The 24,610-nt window shown below is 36.2% G+C and overlaps 1 protein-coding gene and 2 long non-coding RNA genes across 3 annotated transcripts in view; 1 reads left to right on the top strand and 2 right to left on the bottom strand.

Annotated features, from left to right (window-relative positions):
* LOC105670496 (uncharacterized) overlaps positions 1-24,610 on the top strand; it is a 170,866-nt gene that overhangs the window by 8,084 nt on the left and 138,172 nt on the right. Inside the window, exon 2 of the long non-coding RNA XR_010888720.1 lies at positions 21,139-21,183. This is a non-coding gene — a long non-coding RNA (uncharacterized lncRNA). The remainder of the gene's footprint in view (positions 1-21,138; positions 21,184-24,610) is intronic.
* The window catches only part of LOC105670491 (calcium/calmodulin-dependent protein kinase kinase 1), a 65,036-nt gene that overhangs the window by 19,005 nt on the left and 21,421 nt on the right, over positions 1-24,610 (bottom strand). The window contains exons 4-5 of the mRNA XM_012364035.2: positions 3,089-3,657; positions 2,092-2,675 (exon numbers count right to left, since the gene is read on the bottom strand). Coding sequence (XP_012219458.2) covers positions 2,092-2,675; positions 3,089-3,657 — 1,153 coding nt within the window. The remainder of the gene's footprint in view (positions 1-2,091; positions 2,676-3,088; positions 3,658-24,610) is intronic.
* Positions 15,515-16,841, bottom strand: LOC136998117 (uncharacterized). The gene is made up of 2 exons (XR_010888722.1): positions 16,599-16,841; positions 15,515-16,410 (listed from the first exon to the last, which is right to left on the bottom strand). It is a non-coding gene; the product is annotated as an uncharacterized lncRNA (long non-coding RNA).

Here is a 24,610-nt window from a genome sequence, read left to right as displayed (position 1 = left end):
TATACAAGTTACGACGAATCGATGCTTTTATTTTTATGAGCACTTTTAATAGTTAAATCAGGTATCAAATCGCTTTTCAATTGTAATCGGTGTCGGTTGTCTCATTAGCATTAATTGAGTCATCCGTGAGACGAATTAGATCATTGCGTAGAAATAGCTCTTGATGATATGTAGCAATCAGTTTCTTTGCTTAAAATTCTTGAAAAATCTCTTGTAATTATACAGGAGGAGGGAAGTTGTCGTATCAACTCAGCCAAGGAGACTGATCGATATGTTAATACGCCGTTTATAAATATGCGATGGCAGCAATCTTGCGGTCCCGAGCGTGTGTCAGTGTCGCGGAGTTGAGCCGATTAAACGTCAAATCGGCATTAAACTCCATTCCGACTGACAGCTCTTACTTCGACGAGGAATTCAATCTCGAGTTCGAATGTAGTTTTAAGCGGCGCGATAAGGATAGAGAGATTGAATCGTGAACTTTACAAGTCTCTCTCTCTCTTTCTCTCTCTCTCTCTCTCTCTCTCTCTGTCTCTCTTCCTCCCCTCCCCTCTCCCTCTCCTTTCTCTTTCTTTTTCTGCTCACTGTCCGTCAAAGATAATTTCACGAGGATGCGCGGAATGACAACTTTATTCGTAAAAAATACTCTCTCTCTCTCTCTCTCTCTCTCTCTCTCTCTCTCTCTTTCTCTGTCTCTCCGGACAAACAATCTCTGGAATTCCCAGCGTAAACCTCAAGAACGCGCGTTGTAAACTTCTCGTAGCTCGCACCTCCGCACTTTTCACAAGGCTGTAGCAAAGTGCAAAGTTATTGCGGCAGCTGTCTCGGTCTCTTTCTTGCATCTGTTTTGAATCCAATCACGCTACGCTGAGTGCGTAGGCATCGAAGCAAATCTCGTATTTTCATTTTCCAACGCGTTTCTGTGTGCCCTTTCATTCGAGGGGAATGTTCGTTCATTGAAAAACGGAACTTGGCGTTCTTCTAAAACACGACTTTTAACCTTTCTGTTTCTCACTGTGGTATGATGATTGTAAAATTTATTCAGAATTTTTTTGTTATCTGTAATTTTTGCGCGAGAACGGTTAAGCGTTTTTATTTAAACCATCGTTCGAATTCCCGTTTAATCAATTGAAAAATTAGCGGAAAAGAAATCGAGATAGAAGATAAATATATACATAGACCGTGAAGAGAAGAACTGAATTGATTAGATAAGAGCCGTAGAGCCAAACAAAATCAGCGGACTAATGTGATAGAGTGGGCGAAAAAATTTTCGATCTATTTATTCCGTAAATACACTGGCAATTATAATGAATGAGTGGAGATAAGCGCGCGCGGGCGAAAGCGGCGACGATTTTAAAATTTTCTGCGTCCCTTGAATTTCCGTTCCTGTGGGCAATATTGCGTTTCCCAGCGCGATATAACGTGATTATCGACAATAATCCGTAATTACGCGGCTGTTAATTACTTCTTAACAGGTATGAAGGACGGACGGGAGTGGAAATTGCTGGAAATGTGATGACTCGCGGTGCGAGTTATTGGTTATCGAGGAAGCATTCGTGTTCGATATCGATAATCATATCATTCCCCTGTTTGATACGTGAGCGCCACGAAATGGTTTCGCCCTTCAACGAGAGGGATATGTTGATCCTCTTATCAACGAATACAGCTTGATTGTTGAAATGTCGCGGACATAATTGGAAAGGCTTTGGACTTCCGTAATATACCTAAACTATTCACCGCGAAATTGGCTCAATACGAGATATCTGCAATATTTTTCGCCTGGAGCAGACTAAAAAGATTCTCTATACACAGAGATCTCTAATCGCTATTTGTGAAATGTATCTAACCGTTGTGGGATTTGTACATTTGCATTGATAATTGAAAAATAGCTCAGTTTATCATTCAGTAAATAAGTTTATATACGATATATAAATAAATATTCCAATTTTTCACGTGTAGATTCGTTCAGATTCGAAATTGAATTTTTTCCAATGTAATTGTAGGAACTTTGACAATTTTGCAGGGGACAAATATAAAACCTAATCATTTTTGAATTGAATTTTTTAAGCGGATTTTAGCGAAATTCGCTCTTACCTTTCCGATTTCATCCAACACTTTGTATTGATTCAGATGTTGGCTGTCCTGCTGACTATCGATAAAACCGCATATGCTAGCTCCAACGGAACGCTCCCTGTTAAGCGTTCTGTTGCGGTTCCTGGGCGATCCTTGAGGGCTGCCGTACGGAGAATACGGATAGCGAGGATAAATAGGTCTGTCGGTGACATTACTGGCGACGTTCCCGACCAGTCGTTGGCTCGGTCCCGCTTCGCTGGGCAAGGACGATTTCCTTGTGTCTGCTATTCGACTACTATCCACGGCGATGGTAGCTGCCACACTCGTATTCTGCGCCTTCTTACAATTCGAGTCTTTCAATCCGGTGTCGACTTTCTCGATATTCGCTGTCTTTTGGACTTTAGCCACTTCGATCAGTCTCGGCATATTTTCGGCGCTTTCGTTGCTTCTCACTCGCCTCGTACCCTCCTGCGGCTCCTCGGCTAGAAGAGTATTCTCCCTGTCTTGCAACATTTTATTTTTCTTCATACTTTCTTGCACATCCTTGCAACCCTCCGCATCCACTGAGCATAGATGATCCTTTGCGCGCGTCAGTTTCATTTTGGCTGAATAAATATTAGCAAGAGTGAAAATCCGGTAAAACTTATTTCAGAGAAAATCGATTTTCTGTCGTTACTGTTTATTTTCAATTAAGTAATAAAATATAAAAAATATTCGATTGTGCTAAAGTGGCCGTGTCAGCTTAATAGACGTAAATTTCATGGTTTTTCCTCCGAGTTAAGAAAGTTTTTAGAAAAAATATTATTGAAATGTGATAGTAATTTACATCAGCGATTTTCCGCGTTAAAGTGTTATATCTAATAAGTTTTTCGCTTACAATATTTTTCCGGAGGACTCTTCAATTACTCTGTCCCTCCGTTTTCAAGGGTCGCCCGATCCAATTTGAAAATCTAACTACGGTGATATTAAAGACCACCGAGTCTCAGATCGCACTGATATAGAGACGCAATTTACTCACCGACGCCTCCCACCATCTCGACGACGGTATCTTGCTGAACCAAGGTTTCTTCCCTGAGGACCTCCTTCACCTCCTTGATGTTAGGCATGTCGAGGCCGGAGCCTGACACCTTCCTGTGTATTTCCGTCGTCGGCATTCTCTCCCCCGATGTACCTGTGACCGGCACCTTCTCGTCAATGCTCTCTTCCACTCTACCGACGAGATTCTTGATCGAGGCTCTCGATCTCGATCTGCACCTCTCTTTCAGCAAGGGTGACAGATCCTGCTGTTGCGCGTTGTCGCCGCTCGTCGTTGAACTTCTTCTATTATTATCGTCGAAACTGCCCCCGTAACCGCTGCTCTGTCTTCGAGGCACATCCGTGTCGGCCGGCTTCAGAATGTTCGGCGTCCCTTCCCCCTCCTCGAGGTACAGCGCGCTGTCCTTGCGTACTTCCTGGATGTACTCCTCCGGGCTCGACACTTTAGACGGACCAGGCGTATCCGTCAATAATTGCTCGGTATCGGAAAGTGAAATATTTGTTTTCTTTGTCGGTGAATCGGAAGGAGAGGGGTGATCGACCGCGGAGCGTCTGAAAGAAAGGCGAAAACAAATCTTCGTAATTATGCGCTGTATAGACACTTGAAGATTTTTGATCGCAGAAACGCACAAAAATTAAAGAAACTATTCTTTCTTACAAAAATTATTACGTTATAGGCTCTGATAAAATATAAAATCGAAATGAAATTGTGAGTTATGAGACCAAACACTGGATATTTGTACGAAAGTTTCTTTATTTCTTTGTGTCATGACAAACGTTGTTCTCGGTTGTTTTTTCTTAAACAAGAGTATTTTATGATGAAGCTGCTCAAAGAGAAATGTCGCAGCTGTTTGCCAGCTTTTGTCATGATTTTTCTGTACTGGCAACTTTTGTTACTAACAATGCGCACAATGCTTTCGTGATGATGAATAATATTAGATACTTCAAACATGAGGTCGTATCTCATATACCATTTTTATGTGTAAAATATATAACATTTTTTAATTAAAGCACTATCGGTCTCGCTACTGCGTCATCGTGTAAAAGTGCAAGCGATCGCTATGACTGAACGACGAAATGTCAGACAGCCAACGCGCCGTACCGGATTATCGTTTATCGAGATAATCGGTGCGATATCTGACGCCATAAAATAATCACGGAACGGGAGAAAGCGCCCGCCGACACGCGCGCGATTAAATCTCTTCAAAACCGCCAGGAACGACATATAAATAGAGCTTTGACGACGTGGATGAAGTCTCGTGTGACCCGATGCACGAACGGTTCGTTTATCGGCTTGCGTCGTGATGATAACGAAGCATGTCGAAATGCCGATAAGTCAAACCCCAGAGACAGGAATAAATAACGACTCCGGTGCTCTTTAAACGACCTCGCCTGCGGAAAGATTTGCAAAGTGACGTTTCCAGATTCGTATCTTTGCTTTTGTCGCGCGCGGCAAACAGTATTTTGAATATTATTTTCTATAGTGATAGCACCGATGAAAAATATTATAAATGTAAAACTGTACATTGAAAAGAATTATTTGTACAATAGTTTCCTTCCTTCCTGAAGTTTTTGTCGTCACACATAATAGGAACAGAATATTAAATATCAAACTACATGGAATTATAATATTTTTTCTACTGATAAAATAGAATTGAAAAATGCTTGTAATAAAAATGGCTCACATAGTATATTGTTATATATTTCAATATCGAATCAAATTTTAACGATTTTTTTCTCAATTTATAATATTTGACAATGCTGACTAATATCATATATGCTTTCATGTAAAACAATTCTCTTGATATCTGTACAAATATTGAAGTAGTAATCATTATAATTACCACAAAGAGAAATGCGAGACCGTTGTTGATACTCTTTATACGTTATCGCGTAAAATCATGGGTGGAGTAAGCATCGCAGCACAAGTATTGCAGTTGAAATCGTGCTAATAATCGATTTGATGTATAGTAAATGCGGTAGATTTGTCAATTCCGTATACTGTCGCGTAAAACCACTCCTAAAGTCAATAGCTGCACGAACGTGGTATATTTATAGCTAAGGTAATCGCCTAACATCAAATCGATTCTGCGGAGGCGTCATCCTCATTAAATTGCGAGTTGTGCGGAATTGTGTAAACACGTGCTTGTTCGCGTATAGGGACGAGCAATCTGCAATTGAGATTCGATGACTCGTGGCCAAACGTGGTTCAAACGTAAAAATATGAAATTTAAATTGAATCCGTGGCCCTCAAGATAAAGCACAGCGCAGAGAGGAAGAAATAAGATGGTTGACACGTGTAGGATGAGATCACTTTTTTCGACACAACGGCGATTGGCTCTTTCCTTATTCATAAAAATTCATATACCTTCCTGACCGGGAATATTTTTTCCATTATAAGTCAGTTCCATTGAAGTCGGTGCAAAGTTGGGGCGCGTTTAAATAAAACATTTCAATTGATTTAATAAAACATTTTAACTTTAATGGAGTCCACGCTGATCATTAAATCTGCTTTTAAATCATGGAATTATTTTGCAAATTGAAGACAAATTAAACAACAAATTATATCTTTGTAAAGATTCATGTCTGAGAAGTGTCTTGACTACAAAAGTAAAATTTATAACTCTTGGAACTTTGCACGCAAAGCATAATTCATATAGTGGTATTATATCGATCGATATACATTCTATTTATTATTATAAATCAGTACTAACCAATAAATCAACGAGTAGATACATTTGGTATAATATTAACCATTAATCATTTCCTGAACAAGAATTGCGTGACTATCATTTCGCAAGGATTAAACCTTTTGTTTGCGTGACGATACAACCTGTCAGAACTTCACTTTGCTTCAAAGAGGAGCATGCTCTATAATACTGCTACGTTCACATTGTAAGCATTTTTCTAGAGCGTAAAAGTCGACTAAAGCATCGATAATATGCGGTATTCCATTTTTCATTTTTAGTAGATGATAGAATAATGAAAGGCGTAACGTTATACTTCGTGGCACGCGAGGCGCCGCTTGCAGTCGCCCGATGCACGTAGGGATTGAAGTGCAATTCGACACGAAGTCGGTATGCGGATCAATTGTACGGTCCAAAGTAGGCCAATGAATGCAATAGCGAGATGCGCAAGATCCGCATTCGTCGCCGTTCGGGCAAAGTTCCATTAAAGCCAAAACGACCCCTCTATGCTAGGGTTCGATCAATGGCACAAACGAGGTGCAAACTAGCGACTTCCTAATAAGAATTGCAAAATAACATTCCCGATTCTGTCAATTTTACAATCATATATTAAACAAATTGTGCAACAATAAAGAATAAAGAAATAATTAAATTAGACATTGCATCTCTGCGTGAGATATAAACACGCGATAAAAATTTTTAAACTTTAAAGTAATTTAAATGAAGTAAAATAACAAAAAACTTATTAGATTTAGTTTTGTATTAAAATAGATATTTGTGTAAATATTTACAATTATTTACTAATTATTATATTTATTATTACTTTTATTTTCACAGATTTATGCTTCCTTTTTTTTATTTCAAAGTTAATATAGCGGAGAGCTAATATAGTCTCAAAGTTGTAAGGATGATTCTAAAGTCTAAAATTGGCTTGAGGATCTAATTAGGGAAACAGTTGTTCCAAATTCACCGCAATTAGGCGTTTCCCTGCGAGATTGAACTCTACTGCGGTGTAGTGTTCTTCTATGATTTGCCAACACGAGCGTATCGGGAATAGTTGCGCGCATTATCGCTTACAAATACATCGAATAAGGTTTCGCGTAAACCCACATCAAACTATTTCTGCATTATCCGCGCACACAATTCACAGAATTGCACGCTGTAATTTTAAACGCTCCCTTAATTAATTATAACTTTGATGTTTGAATATCAATTATCTCATCATAACGAATGGTGGTTTTAATTATTGATGCAAATTTGACATCAACAGATAAATTGATCGTTAATAGTAATGATGTTTCAATTAGATGTGATAGTTTTCCAGACCTATAGTATTTTTTGTTGACGCAAAACATCTTATTTTCGTAATTCTGTGATACTTGCATTTGCATCTTTATATTGGCAACAAATCGGCATGATAAATTTACCTAAATTTAAATTTGTAAATTTTTATCTTAATAGTATTTACGTATTATTAATCTTTCCTCGATACTCTAAGGAGTATGCAGTAATTGTTGTTAGCGGTAATTTTAGCAATTATAAAAATGCATGCGCTATCATGTAAGAAATTGCATGATATTGCAATAAAACCTGACAGATGTTTACGCGCGAGGAGATGCGTGTCATCCAAGGAATGTGCATCGAGAAAATTGCAAGCTGCCACGAACGTACCTGTTTGATGCTCAAGTTCAAACGCTGTAAACCGCGTATGTAAGACGAAGTCTCGCGATTGTCAGAAACTCTACGACGTTGAAAAAGTCGTTTATTAGAATGAAACCAGACATATAAGCTCTTTATAACCCGAATTTTTTTAAATTTTACTCGCACCATATATTTTCCGCGAAAATACACGTTGCAGCTTTAGTAAAGTTGGAAAAAAAGCGGCTTTCACACCTTCACGTTTAGAAACGTTTCCATTTATAATTGAACACATCGAACGCGGAGAATCGTTTTTGCCCGCGTTTCTTCGATTGACTAACGTGACCATGTCGGCAGAGCCGGTTGCCACCTGTTACGATCAGCAGGGAATCATTTAAACATCACTGGAACGTACAGCATTTTACAGAAAAACATTTAACACTCGACGAGGCCGGGAACGATCCGTGAATGCCAACGAATGAATGTGATCGCGCGGGTCTCGATCCTGTGATCGCGATCGCTATAAAAACCGGGCGCCACGTGTTCACGTTGTTTGTGTATGCGAAGCACGTAGAACCGCGGAATGCACATTTATCTGCATTTTGTCTCGCCATTGTATCCGCATCCGATCGACAAATGAGGGATACGCGTATGTATGTACGTAAATCGCGATACATGCTCGCATAGCACCGACGCGAATTGGGAGAAATGCGATGACTTTGAGAACGGCTCCTCCGCGTTGTTGACTTTTTACAAAAAAAATGTGAAAAATTCATAAACACGATGATAATAAATTATCTGCATAATTTATACATTTTTTAAATTAACAGTTTAGTAATTTTGCATTGTATTAATTATTTCACATGAGATTTATCTTGTAATGTTTTTAAAAAACACTTCTCAGCGTTAAAATATTATTTTTTTTTACTTTAAGATCTTATTAATTTTTCTTTTGCTGCGATGAAAAAGCTTATTTATTGTGATTAAAAAGCGTACTACTGATGGAAATTAAACTTGTCCTTAAAGTAAAAGCATAAAAAAGAAAGTTAATATTTTCCACCTTTTTATATCACTGAGAAATGCTCGAGGAGATGATGCAAGAGAGAAAAACGAACAGATTGTTTATAATGGAATGATCAACTGACTTTTTTTGCGATTACGCGGAGAAAGCGCAAGAAAACGTGAGAATCTCGCGTTTCCTCGGTAAATTGCGTAACGCAGAAATGATAAAAGTGTGCCACCACGTCGGAATTGCCTCGTTACTTGCGAGTCATAATTTACGATAGTATGTCAGACGCATTTCCATATATCGCCCGCAGTCAAATACTTCATTTCGTCATTGTGTCCGCTTCTGATTATAGCTAATATTACAGAAATTGAATCCGTAAGCAACTCGATAAGAACATCGTAACTTATAATAATTTTATCAAAAAATGGACGAGATTATTTGACTCTCATGTTCCTCGATTAGCACTTAACAGTATTGGAAGTCTGATAAGCGCATTTATCACATTGTGCACTTGTAAAAACATCAATTTTCTTCAAAAAGAAAATATTGATGAACATACACATATATTGTGCAATGTTAAATTGCATAATATTTTAATATAAAAGAACTTTTATTAGCATACATTAAATCTTCGCATAGATTGACATATCTACTACTTACAACGTAAATAAAGTGATTTCTGCATTACGTCACAGTTTTATGAGATGATAATTGCTTTGCGTGAGGAAGAATTATCTTTGTTTTGTGCATAAAATACGGCAGTCACGAATTGCAATGCTTGGAAGATTTTCTGATCGACTACTGAAACGTAATAAATGCTCATCGTAGGAATGTAGTTAATATAATATAGGGTTTCGTAATTACTTTGCGTCACGCTTTAATATCGCATGCTCAAACTTTGGCATTCCTAATTAATACTTGGTATTTTAATATCCCAGCAACCGAGAGAGAAGTACATCTTTTTTTATTATGCATCAGCTGCATGTCTTATGTACCACAATATAATTTTGTTCATAGAATTAAATGTTAAATATACATATCTACTACTGATTAACTTTTTAATTACTTATTCAAGAATTATACGTAGAAAAATAATGAGAAATATAATGAAGAAATATGTTTAATAAAAGGAATTAAAATATTTCAATATCAAAGTACCAGTTTAATATAATAAGAGAATTTAATTTCTGTTCTAAATGTATCAGAATTTATCGTTGCATATCATGCGATGTTTTGCATGCCGAAGGAGTTCAATAATGCAGCAGCTTAATTACGTCTTTGATAATTTTTTTCGAAGCAATCGGATAAATTGTACAACAAAAGCAGAAGTTCTCATGTCAGTCGAAGACAGGTTGCTAAAGTCTCTCGCGGTTGATCCGGCGTCTTAATTAAGATTCATGCCCGCGAGGCATTAATCAGCCGCGAATGGCATGCCGAGGAGGCTTTGGATAATTAATTATTATTCCAGGAACAAGTGCGTCGCGCGCGCGGGACACACATTTCTATTTTTCCTTCCTTTATTCGAAGGACAAATCGCTTGCGAGCCCGGCGTAATCAGGATGAGGGTGGGTGGCGGCACCGTACATTAATTAAATCGTAATTACATCGCGAGTGTTTGCGCGTTACGCAGACGCGTTTACCCGTGAAGGCATCTAATAATGAACATGCCAAACGCACGGCGTTTACGCTCCTCCAAGCGTAACTTATTTATTGGTGCCAGTTATGCGCATTTATTTATTCGATGGACTTTTTTTGTATTGAAAAATTTCAACGTAGTTTAATAAAGTAAAAGCGACAAAAATGCGTATGTGAGGCGACAATTGCGCGTCATATTTCTATGATTTTAACGTCAAAATATATTGGCGAGAATGAAAATGGTATATATAAAATGGTATATAATGGTAATATATAACTGCTGCATAAATTTCCACATAATGTCATAATATGATATAAAACATTCATTGAAGCTAAAAAGCCTGTTGTCTGATAGCGGTCGTACCTTTGACATTAAATCAAGCGTAGTCCATTAATTAATGCCGTCCGTATAATTTTAACTTTAAATAATTGAAAGTGCTTCAGCGATATGTCGCTCAGAGTCGATATGCGAATCTGTCCTGACGGCAGAAAACCACAGCTTCCGGGTTTCTGGCAAATATGCCGTATTATTTGCTTCTAACATAAAGCGAGAACCTCGGGGAACCATACATCGTCGCTTTACGACGCGCATACTATGTGTGCAGTCAGTATAGTAAATAATACAGTCTACTTCAAAGCATTTCCGAATGCATAGTATTGCGCGTTATTTCTTATTCACGCTGCTGACATTTTGTTTCGCGGTGCTGTGAGAAATCTTTTCTCTAAGGTGGTGCCTTCTAGCCAAACGTAGTTCATAAATCCATTAATTTCATCCAATATAGTGAATGTATCTTAGAAACTCCGAGTTTAATTTTAGATGTGCATTCTCGTGTCATTTAAGAGTGAATTTCTTCTTCGTATAAGCACCGATCTATCAATAATTTTCGAGTAAGATAGAAATGAAAAGCTTTTCATATATGCAACGTTTGGAAAATAATTAAATAAGTTTACTACTTATTTAAAATTGTGCTGACTTTCTCAGAATTTTAATACGAGATTTAATTGCTGCAATAAATTATGTATAAGGGTCCAAAATTTCTAGCCACAGGGACACTTTATTCTTGTGAAATACGATGTATTATAAAATATATATGAAACCTAAGCGAAAATCAAGACGAAAAATAGTGATATAAGCCGTCCATAAGTTTTCGTTTTTGCGTCGGCGCGAATAATGGTTACTGATGTCGTTGTTGATTGAACGAATTTGTTCTACTGAAATGTTTTTCAACCGACGCAAACGAATAATTCATATGAGAAAACGTGTATCAAAACCTATCGGAACAATTATCTGAACGTCTATATGAAATCGGATGCAATCCTCGTTATGCAATCAAACTTGAAAAACTGCAAAATCTTTCTTTATTTTTATTTATAGTTTTGAGCAATAAAGTATTTTAGTGTTTCGTTAAAATCTCAAATTGAATTAATCTTTTAAATATAGTATGTTTAAAAAATAATATTTTTAAAGATTTTGTAAAAAATATCGAATTTTTTATTAACGACTTAAGTTTCTTTTCTCAGTTAGTCTTAATCACATGACATATTGGTGTGTTATATTTTAAGCTCATAAATATATGATGTATTAATTGCATTTTTCTTATCTGTTAAAATTGGCACGTCTTCAAGTTATCTTACGGTTTTCGTTTGGCACGTAAACTCCAAAGCAATAACGCAATGCGGAAACCTTAATCGATGAGTGAACCCCTCATCTTTTCAACTGAATTATTCTCCGGATTTGCAATTCTTTAGAAAGCTTTACTGAAAGCGCATAAAATGTTAAGTGCGACCTTTCGAATTTCGACGGAAGGAGTATCGGATTACTCAAAAAGCCTCAGGAAAGTATTTTGTTAATTTCGAAAGAAGCTAAGCTAAGAAATGATACACTTTCCTGGGCATAGAGGGCCGAAAGGTTTCGTTATGGGCGATCGATGGCATGGGAGTGAAAACTTTTCGTGAAAATTGAAACGTTACTTAACCTTTGCTAGCGGAAACTTTTATATCCAATAGAATCGTCGTCTTTTCGAGAAGCGAAAGTATAAATAGAAAATATAAAACTATTTTTCTCGGAAAAGCCTGGAAATCAGCATTTTATTCAATGTGAAATCTCACCAGGATTTTCCCTAATCTCTATTAAGCATTAAGGAAAATATATATTCTACAAAAATAACTAATCCATGTTATTAAAATATTATATTTTTATTTTATCGTTATTTCTTGTTTTTAGATTTAAAATGTGTGAAATGAGTTGACATTGCGTTACATCTTATAGCGATAACGCCAATACCGCATGTATCTTTATAAATGCTATTAGTATGTAATGCTTTATCAGTTGATTCAAGATATTTTTTCGCTGTTTTTAATTCATTAGTTTTCGCAGCGCCTTCGCTGGTAAACATTGATATGCAATACGAGATAATTGACTTATTAATAATTTGTTGTGTTGAAACAAAATTATTTTGGCTTGAATCTTGTATTAAATGATATGTTTGGTCGCGCAAATATCTCTTGCGATTAGCTTACATCGGGTTTCACACTGGATTACACATGTAAGCTTTCCTTTAATTGTATTATTATTCGAGTCAATCTTCCAAGTGCGTACTGGCATGTTCTTCTTTACATAACTGTCGCTAAAAGAGGAGGCGGGCGTACGTATTGGCACACATAAAAATCATTACTGTATTTCTGTTTTATAAATATAAATGCATAAAAATGGATAAAATATGAAGAACTTTTTTTATATCAATAAAACATGAGTCGCACTTGTGAATTGAATATGCATATAAAAATAATAACATTAAAAGTGTCTTCATTTCTCGTTCGTAGTTTGGTCGGGTCGAATATGATCGTCGTTTTTCAATTAAGAATTTTTGCCGAGATATCGAGGAATAAATTTTTAATGAAAGCGTTTTTAAACGCTTAGTTAAATATTCCGGGAAATCACTAATGGAGCGTGTGATGTTTCTAAAAGAGAATTAAATTGGGTTTATGCAATATTGGGTTTCTTAGATTATATATAGTCTAATATTTTGAAGGCGATTATTTTTCGCGATAGTTCACGGAATTGTGCTTCAATACCGCGACAGTCAATTATGACAAAAGAACGAGATTATCGTTGAAAAAAAAGCTTAAATCTCACGATAGAAACGTTAATTTTGATATAATATAGACAGGCGAGTCAGGTGAGGAGCAAGGAAAGGGGATCGAAGTGTCTCCTGCTGGCTATTAGTCAGTTACTAACGTGACAGTGTCTCGACTAATGGCGTTATTAACGAAGCGGCTGTGCACGTGACCCTCTATAGCTCCTGTATCGTTTTCATGCATTGTTACAGCGGTGTGCATCAACGATCGATATCACTCGCAATTAGAGAGACGCATTATTTTTCGCGATAAGAATCGCGGAATGCGATTGGGTTATTTGCTTTCGTGCGAAGAGAAAAAGGTGCATTCAAGTTAATTATCTAATTTCTGAACGCGAATATTATATGAGAAATTCTGCTGTTTAATAATATTTTAAAAAATTGCTCCAAAAATAAAATTCTAATTAATTAATCCTTCGTGAGAATATTTCCAGAATAAAACGCGTCGTAATATTTCTACACACAGAATTTCTTATGTTCTTTATTTTAATTAGTTAATAATGTCGAGGGATGAGAGAAAAATTCATATCTTTCAACGCGTTAATTCTGTCTTGCTCTAAACAGCCAGCGAGAATTGTTTTCTTACGAATAAACGTTTTAAAAGAGAATGGCTCTTTTCATTTACTGTAATGTCGGCCGGGGCAAGATAATATCACAGTAAAAGCGTCGTCCATTTTGAATGAGACGTATATTCGTCTCATTGTTCGTCCGTAAGATGCTGTAAGACGAATGTGGAATTAACCGGGAATGAAAGACGGGGACAATACGTACAAAGGAAATCACGGCTGCGGAAGAAATCAGAAAGGAAAGCCGGGAAATAGCGTCTATCCGCGTCTTTGTACTATCGGTCAGCGCACGAGATCCACCTTGATTAATGTGATTAAGCTTATAGACGTCCAAATGTGTGGCTATGCATCTTTCACGGGGCATTGTACTAGATCATAGGGATGATCGGGGGCTCATTAATACCTGCTTGTGAATATTAATATCCCTTTGACATCCCATTTGCTGCTATAAATCCAAAGCAAAGAAGAAGCGCGTGTTCTCGTATCATATTTATAAGCATTATATATAAAAATGTTTTTGATTCTTCGAATCATTACGGATTTGATAATTTTTTTTCGTAAATTTTTGTATCAGCTTTCTTTTCTAACTCACTTCATCTATAAATTGCTTATTTGATCTATAAATTCTGCGAAAATCTGTATTAATACTTTATTCAGCCACGCCCACGTAAGCTTCTCTTGTCGGAATAACCGAACACAGATACCGCGGTTGGCACATCGATCACAATCGCATCACTTCGGAATTACATATGATTCCGTTAAACGGGGGCTGTATTGCGCGCATAGATGCATATATCCTCGGAGTATGACATTTCGAATCGCGATCGCGTGCATCATTTCTCCATGACGTCGTTCGTCCTTTTACCTAGACGGCAGACTGAATTAATGATGCAGTACCGCGGTCGACCCACTCGTTCACGACCGTCGTTGGTGCAAACCAATATTGCAATTGGATCGATACCGATACACGGGGCAGACTATAAACGATCCCGCGATTTGTATGTCGCCGGTCTTGCCAGCTCCTGGCGAAGTCGTTCTAAATTAATCATATCCCGTCGATACAATTGGTTCAACATTTCTCGCTGCTTCTTTTCAATCGATCGCACCTCGAGACACGCGCTCGATCTTGCAGAATCATCGCGCTATTAGCGTTCCTTCGAGTGATCTAATAAAATTTCCATACTCTTGACTAAATAAAGTTGAAGTTACGTCTATCTGCTGGTTTGTTTGGTCAATCTCTAGGCAAATACGGCCAAAGCGATTTTCGAAATAATGCAAGAGATGTTTTATGTGGAAATTTCTATGCTAAAGTTAATTACGTGCATTTATGGTTTACAGGTAGTCATAAATTTTTGCCGTAGCAAGGGAAAATTTTAGCTAATTGTGAATTTTATATCTCAAATAGTAATTATAATCTTCATTTTCTTGTCTGCCGCTCTTTTCTGTTGTAGGAACATTTGCATATACACATGGTACAATTATTATCTGTTCAATTTGCATTGAATAGTGTTTATCGTACAAGATAATTTGTGCGCATTGATCGGATCTAATGGACAATGTAGCGACTCGATTAAATATCGTTTAGTTTCAATTTAATCAGATTAATCTATCGTACAGCAGCGCTTCTTGCATCATGATTTAAGACGTGTGAACAAAATTTAAATTAATAAAACATATATGATAATTTATAATGCTTTCTTTTACTTAAGGATTCTTTTCTCCTTTTAAAAAAGTATATTTTATTTTTTTAAGTAGAATTTTAAAATGTATTAGGAAGATTTCTAACTCTAATGTAAATAGAGAAACAGTAAATTAAAAATTTTTTCTTTAAATAATAATATTATAATTAATAAAAGACATATAGTGTGTGTAAATTTGAAAATATTGATAGTTAATATCAATTTTGATATATCGAAGTTTACCAAAGAGAAATATATTATAATAAAGTTTTTTTCACATTAATTCTAATATACTTATTTTATGTAAGTCATCATAGATATTCGTTGAGTTTATTTCTCATAGAACTTATAGTATTGGTCCATACATAAAATACGCTGCCATATGTTGGCGCCGTGTCCACGTGTATTAAAATGACGCATTCTCTCCGCAATTTGCCGCAATGCTCGTGAATTAATCTCATTAATCGGTGAGACTGTTCGTCATCGACTCGACGTATTTTATCGCGTCGCACATGAGCGCGCACGATTGGTGACGCCTTTAAAGTCCAGATCGAATTAATAACGTTCCATTAATTGGTCGACATTACCGGTTGTGCCACGGCGAAGTTGGTCACAACCAAATTGTTACCTACCTAGCTATACAATAATGCATTCGTCCGTAACTGCGCGCGATTTACGGACGTTAAACTTCTGAAGCGCGAATTATATGCGTCGAGATTATTTGATTTAGCATTCGATAATTTACATGATAAAGAAATTTCTTAAACGGCTTTATGAATATTTTATGTTACTTAATCCCTATTTATGTTATTCATGACTTTTGACGAGTGGTTGTAATGACGTAAAACTTGGTTTTTTATTTTTTATTCGTATAAAAAGTAAGAAATGAAGAAAAGATCAGATTCGCATCCTTCAAAATAAGTTTCAAAGTATCTGCATACAATAGAGTTGTATCTACAATAGTCAATATTGAAATAATTATTTATTATTCTAATTATTTGTATTAGTTTGCAATGCATACGTTAGGATACATGAACATTTGTTTAAAAATTCTTAAGATGTAAACAATATTAATCAAATTGTTTCAAGAATTTCCGAATAATCTACTGTAATTATAGATATTTATTGTCTTCTTTAGTTACTTTTTAAATTTTTTAGTAGAGTTTGTGTAACTGTTTTCTCGAAGAAAGTCTCGTATCCGGTATGCCTAAGATTTGCATTTTTATGTTTGAGCCATGAAAACCTGTTACATTCTTTTGTGGAAACCGGTTTTTGTATTTGCGTGATGGAGCATCCAAAGAGTCAGATTATCAAGAATCATTATTTCAATTTCATTCATTATGGAAATGTTTTTTTCGCGAGTTTTTTGTTTCATACGTAAAAAACTCTTACCTATGAGACGTTGATGCTTTCAATAAATGCGTTTCCAATTCGCGTTGACTTATCGCCGCAATCTATCAACGATTCGTACGCACTCATCAATCTCTCATCTAAAACCGTCTTTTCTTCTCCGGCATTTATGATGAACGTTTCAAGTACCTACTTTTGATAGTTGATAGTATCAACACACTTAATAAGCGCACGCGATATCTAATCAGAGCTAGCAAAAGATTAATGAATAGGTCACTTATGCTCGCGAGTCAGATTTAAAGAAAGAAAAAAAAAAAAAATAGCAAAGGAAATTAAAAATCAAACGAACACTTCGTACTCGACGATTCCCGCGCTCCGCTTCCGGTGCGCACACTCCCGCTTTGGATCCCGGAGACGGACTCGCCCGCTCGTCCGTGCTGCTTTCCGTTCCGACCGTCGACTACATGCAGCTCTCGCGGAGTTTGGACCGACCGCGTGCTGTTCCCACCACCTTCTCCACCGTCGTAGCCACCACCTTTCGGGCCGATACTCGAGTCATATAACGTACCCGCCCGCTCCGCTGCAATCTCGAGTTGCGTAATAATGACGGATAGGAGAGACAGAGAGAAAGAGAGCGCATGGAAATGCAGCATCTGCAATGGAGTTCTACTGTCTGTTTCGGTACGTTTAAACTATGGCAGAATGATTATATGCAAAACAGTATTTCCATTTTGGTACTCACAATAAATATTTAAAATTTGTCAGTGATAAGTTTCGCAACATTTCACGTAGCTTAATGAAAATAGTTTGAGAAAATAGTTTTAATAAAATAACTGTTGTGTTAAGTGACTTTTTGACACACTGTTATTTTTTTTCGGACATCATAATTAATGGCTTAATATTAAATATATTTATTTTTAAAGAATTTATTCTTTACGTGCATGGATGATCTTGAAAAAATGTATGTGGACATTTCCGATTAAATATGGTGAACGATTGAGTTCATTTTTAAGCGGACTCGTGTTCTCTTTGCAATATTTATTATTCGGCTTTCGTGTTTGGTGCCCTTTTGTGACGCACGCCCGGTTTGCACGTGCCTGATCTCGCATTTGATCCACAATGATCTTCTGGATCGTAGAAAGTGGGGTATCCGTCGGATCTTTCGACCAGTCTGGCCTGCGTCATCTCTGCAACGATGTGTGTTTTGTATCGAGACATACGACTGCGTGTAGGTGTGCTGTTGAGCTCTTGAGCCTCGTGTTTGGAGAACGCAGTTCTTTTATTCGATGCTGCGGATGTCATTTCTGTGCACTCTTACATTTGGCGAACACTCCCGCATGGAGATAAATACTCAGGGATTGTTTTAAAAATTGTCAAGAGTTATATTTTTCCGACCACTTCTCGAGACAATTTTCTGAAAGTCTTACGGGAAGTGGCACTTGGAAAGTTTCCGGAGAGCAAATGTATTTTTCCCCATAATTTTCTCCGATGACTCGGTTGTAATTACTTCGAATGTTCTCAATGGCGATACCACGGTGAGAATTGCGAAAGAAATGCTTTAGGACGCGCGAGGAATATCGAAGCGCTTCGGCACGAATCGACTATGTAGTTTTTGCCGGGAAAAAGTGATAATTTATAACTTCGACCTTATTGGCAGTGTGCCACCGTAATTCGCGTGAGGAACGCTTTGTTGCATCCATTATGTCGTAGTGACGTAAATTATTCCGAGACACGCTGTCTTGTTGCCAGCTACTGCGGAACTTGTACAATTTAAATTCTCAATATTTAAGGCTACTTGCCAAACATATTGATTATTCAGTTAATCATGTAGACAGTGGTCGATTTTCTCGTGGGTAATTTAGAAATGCCGCAGGTTTTAATTTTATAAAACAATTAAATTTGTATTTGTTATCTCAATATAACGTAAAATTGAAAAACAAAATTAATTAAAACCATAAACGTTACATTAATAAGTTTTAGTATTAATACAAAAATAATTTTTAATATCCGGCTTATAAATGTTAAAAGAGAAAACATAATTACTGATAAATGATTACGATTTAAAAATGAAAAGAAAGGAAAATTTTGAATATTAACCCATTTATCATTATGCATTGTTGATTCATGAATCATTAATGTGTGAGATAATGTAAGCCGTCAACGTTCACAGTAAAAATGAAGCTGTCGCGATGGCACATAAATGATTGTTGAGATAATAATGTATAATCATGTCCATTTACATACGCGTCTGACAAAACACGCCAGATGTTTCTAAGTAACTACGCCGCATTGTACTTCCTACGTGCGATAATTGTTAACGTCATCGCCGCAAACTTCCTTTTGCGTCTGCGATTAATAATTTGCGAATAGGCAAGTTTATCGCAACTTTGTGGCAACTTTGAATTGTTTGGAATTATTTTACATTTACGAATTTTCTTTTGGAATCCTTACAATTTTAAGGATTTTATTTTCATGAACTCCTAATGTGGAACTTTATTATCAGGATACTTCTTGGAACGCTGCAAACCCCGAAAACTTTCGAAGAATGTGGCCAATGGTCCAACACAACTTTCAATCGATTCTTTGAACCAATTTCCAATTTCAGTCAGACAATACGTTTTTAAAGTTTGATTAAGCGAACTTTGCGAAGCACTACTCGAGAAAGAAATTTAACTATTTGTATACCTAAAAGCAACGTCGAATACCTTCTTCGACATAGCTTTTCGGAGTAACTTACTTCGCGCATTAAGAGTTTACCAGCGTATTGCACAATACCGGGGTAAAGTTTGAAATATTCAAACTAAGATAATTTGAGGATACGTGCAATTTTCGTGATAGCAGTTCCACAGAGATTCGCGCGCTATGTGTAGCATGAGAACTGGAATATAATTTAATCTTATTATGAAATGAAATTAATCTAATTACAAGTCACATAATAATTTTATTAAAATAAATTATTTATAAAAATTACAATTCTTGTTTTATAAAACAAAATATGTCAGAGAAAACTAATTTAATGTTAAAATTTACGTTGAAAAAAAACTAAACATTATCGCTTTAAAATATACATGACAAATTTATATATATTTTTCACTTTAATGCAGTCAAGAGATAATATAAAATATTCTTGAACTCTGCAAGATTTATCATATAATAACTTTTGCTTTTGCTATAAGAAATAAAAAAAATGGATATAATTACTAATTTAATTATTATTTTTTAAATGACTGCTTGCAATTAATCATAAATAGTGTGAGTTGCAAAAAACGTGAATCTCCAAAACAATGTTTTCCAGAAAAGCGATCGTCCTTAATCATTAATTTCTAAAGGCTGAAATGAAATAATCCACTCGATCCACTTGTTCTACGAAATCAAATTTTCACGTTCCGGCGATATTCTCTAAACTGCACTATCCATTACGGCGTAAAAGTGATATCATTTTCTACAAAAGATAGAAATGCATCATAATGCATGTGCGTTTGTGGAATTAAAATGAGACAGTATCTGAGTAATAAACTAATAAGAGCCTCATGCTACTTTTAACCTTTCAATTTTATGAAATAGATTAAAAAAATTATTTATATAACTTTGCGAAAAACTGAAATTTCTTTTGACCATTTATTGATTTATTTGTTTAATATTTATTTATTTATTTTTAATGTGCATAAATTATGAGTTTAGAAATAATAGAATTGCAGTATGATAATGGAGTCTTGAATTCCCAATGCTGGCTCCAACTTTGCTGGTAAAATTCACGCAATGTATCAGGTAAATAGAGTAGACAAGTAAACACAGAACGAGAAAGAGAGAGAGAGAAAAGCGAGATGCACAAGTCTGGTATTTTAGAATTTAATCTCTTGGTATTTCAACAAGCAGCGGCTTCTGTAACGAAAGCGTGTGCTGCTCGGACAAAGATGGAAACTTGAATAAGGCAACAGATGAGGAGAAACAAACGTGAAAAGGCATTACATTCGTATTTCCCTATTTTTTTCTTTTAATTTTTCCTTTTTCTCTTATTTCTTTTCTTATACTATGGACCTGTTATATTTATTTAACTACGTGACAACGTCAGACTATGAATGGAAAACAAAAGATATCATGCGACATACACACACAACACACACAATTACAATTTGTATTTATTGAATATTTAGAAGTGTTTGAAGATATTTATTAAATATTTATTAAAATTTGTTAATACGCAATTGCACAATTTACTGCATATTGTTATGTTTTAATCCAAACAAAAATATTAATATTTTGTAATTAACATATATAAAATGCACGATTATTTTTAATGACTAATGTATATATATATATTGATTTTTCCAGATGCAGCTACAAGCGTAGACAACTAAAGATGTAATGCAACGACCGGTGAGTGAATCCCTTCATTATATTTGATATCATCTGATTTTTTTATTTATCAACATTTATTATGTAATTGTTAATCATCGCACTTTGACAATCACTTTGTCTGTGTTTTTAAAATCAAGTAATTAAATACGACGTTATTTTTTTTTCTATTTTAATAGTGAAGAATTTCAACTTTTGCAGAAATTACGCAATTGATTAAAGTATAAACTTTCAAAATTTTAAAATATAAATTATATAAACATGTATATGTGGAAAGAAAAATTTGGAAAATATAAATTTGGAAAATACGATGCTTAATGTCAATATAAATGAATATATTTTTTATGTAATTTTATTAACAAATTTAATTGTTTAATATTTTTTGCAAAAGTGTGAATTGTCAAAGTATGATTTAAATGTGCGATTTATTAGTACGATGAAAGATCTGTGGTTATTGATACAATTGCTATACAGCAATATATATACCTACATATCATCGACTCGCTTTTATGGCGTTCGTTTCATCGAACAATTCTTTTATTTCTTTATGTCCTTTTGTCGGGTATTGCAAAATTTGAGGGCTTTTTGAATACGACACGCTTTGCGAAAAGAATTCCACCTACAAAATGACTAAAAAAGTATCGATATACATACTCTGTACCTTTTTTTTATTTTTTTAAATCCATTATAGTTATTATTCGATAAATCTCTAGCCATTTTTCAATTTATAACTTATAGTTGCTCTACAAAATATATTTTATCTTGCGTTTTATGCACCGCGTGACAAATTGTCGTTAAGAAAGATTCGAATCTTTTATGATGTATTTCGTATTTATCGAAGAACTTTATTACATCCTGTATATGGGCGAAATTACGATCTAACGGGAATGTGAAAATTCGGGAAGACAACTCGGATTTCCGGATAGTGCAAATAACAGTGGGTATTGCTATTTTTGGTGTCATTTCGACTCGTTCGAGAAATAGCGGACGTAAACTCGACGATGCCCACATGTTGCGATGGTACATATCAGACGCAGGGCAACCCGTCCGTAGGTGAAAAGCTCGCTTTGATGCGCTCCAGCGAACCGAAAGCTTTGCGAACCAATGCAAGCTCAACGGAGCGCGGGACTGACGACTTTTTGCGCGCACGGTTTACACCCTGCATTTTTCGTTCTCTTCCCGCACGTCTTCCGTCATTTTTCCACTCTCTTTCGCAATCTTTTTTTAACCCTTTTGCCTGCCATTCGTCGAGCTTGTCGAGATTGATTACGAGATGATTCTCTTTTAAAATGGAATTATATTTTTAAAAGATTTTTTTTTAAAGAGAGAATGCTCACGGCGGTAGAATGTCACGTACGATATCAAATGTCGCTCGCATGCAAAACATATATTTGCTACTTTAAATATGGATATAGAATATCATGAAAAAACTTATTTATTGCGCAACTTTATGAAGGATTTTTTGCGATTCTGTAAGCTTTTCGCATTATTAAATTTTATATTTATGTCTTCTTGTTGAAAGACGCTATACTTTTTTATCCATTCGAGAAACCTTAGAAGTTTTTTGTAGCTTCACGAAATTGTTGTCGAGATAAGAGCGTAATCTTGAATACGTCCTACGATATCCGGTTATATGTTTCTCGCGGGAAAATGGAGTGTCAATAATGTCGCGCGGAATTCCTGGAGCTGCTGGAGATATTGCGGCCAATATCTGGGGAGAAATATTTCGTTATTATTTACGATATTTGTTTCTCGCAATTGAAGCTATTCGCGTTCCAATTTCTAGAATTGGAATCTGAGTATTCTGTCAGGAATATTAATCGCTTAAGTTTTAACCTCTCTACACCTTGTAACGTCTCGAAGAATGCAGCAGGCTTTTACAAAATTTTGTATTAGCGATGTGGATGTAAAGTCACTCATTTCTTGATTCATCATTTTATGAATCAACAATGTATAAAAAAATGATTGAAAAATATTTACGCCCGATAAAACCAAACGCTTCAATTTAACAATGCGCGATGGAGAATGCGATACACCAGCAATTCGGTTAACAAATATTACGGCAATACAAATATTACGAAATCTCGCTAACACAGTTTGTCCGAGATTCGTAACCACGCTATTCTCGCCATCGTTCTATCTCGGACAATGCGAATGTCGTTTGGAAGACCGCGCGCGCGATCGAAGCTTTGTCGTCGCAGAAATACGCGCGGATGCATTGCGCAATGCATTGTTGACGCTTTGCGTCGCGCGATTCCGGACATCTCGAGAGGACGGCAAGCAATAGAAAAAAAGGGGATGGAAAAAAAAGAGACGGACTTTCGGGAAAGAGTTGACCAATCGCCATCATCGCGCTCATTGCATTCGTCGCTCTCGTATGGCGGCATTCGAGAAGCGCGGCCGCCCGTCTCTCTCGTATCGGATAGTCTCGCAAGATTCAATAATTTAAGCAGTAATGGTCTGGCCATCGATCGACGCTCGACTGGAGTTTAAAATATCTCGCTCGCTCTAGCAATTTCCTCGCGTTTATTTTTTCCCTTTTTCTGTACCCGTAAATACTGCGATGTTTGTCAGTATCATTAACTCTCTGGAAACGAACATTTCCTGACAGGATCGTTAACCGTTTTGTATTTGAACTTTTATTTACTCAACTTTATTGCTTTTGCGACTTTCCACATGATTACAGATATTCGCGGTTTCGCGAATTTCCACATGATTTGTTTGTCTGGATTCTCTCAATTGCGAAATATCGATTGATATAAAACTCTTTTAACGAAAAGAGACAAAATAATGAATCCTTCACGAATACAACGTCAAAAGATTCGGCGCAGTTTCTATTTTTGCGAGGGCAAAGGTGCAATTATTTAGACACAAACCTCTGCCGCCTTTGTACATATCGATCTGCTTCGACTGTGCGGTTAAAAATATCTATTCGCATGCCGGGATGCATTATGGTAGTTTAGGGCGCCTTCCTTGAACTTTCTTTTTCGCCCCTTCAACTAAGTGTAGGACGATGGTGTCGAAGGTCGGGGTTAATCAATGTGCGGCTTATTCGTCGGAAGTAAACACATTTCGCGCGTTTGTTTCACTTGCAAAAATTTAGAATATTAGGAGTATTGCTGAAGCATTTCTTTGATATACAACGAAAGAATATGTAAACTTGTCGCAAGATTTATAAAACTTTTGCAAACTCAGTGTATTCGATAATTTAATTGGAAATATATTTTAAACAAGATCTTGTAGAACCGAATGTAAATTCGATGCATTCACCGAGTCCGAATCTGGGCCAGGTACGGATTAATAGCCCCTTGAAACATTGATCGATGAAGCATTAATTGAAACCATTGTCCGACATGCATCTGCTTCTGGAGAACCATTCGGAGACGCGCGTCGTTCATGGTTCCACAAAAGCGGAAACTGCATAGTTCATCTCCTTCTGTCACTATGA

Source organism: Linepithema humile, chromosome 2 (genome assembly GCF_040581485.1).
Source record: "Linepithema humile isolate Giens D197 chromosome 2, Lhum_UNIL_v1.0, whole genome shotgun sequence".
NCBI classification, from domain to species: domain Eukaryota; kingdom Metazoa; phylum Arthropoda; class Insecta; order Hymenoptera; family Formicidae; genus Linepithema; species Linepithema humile.
This window is presented reverse-complemented; position numbering and strand designations above follow the sequence as displayed.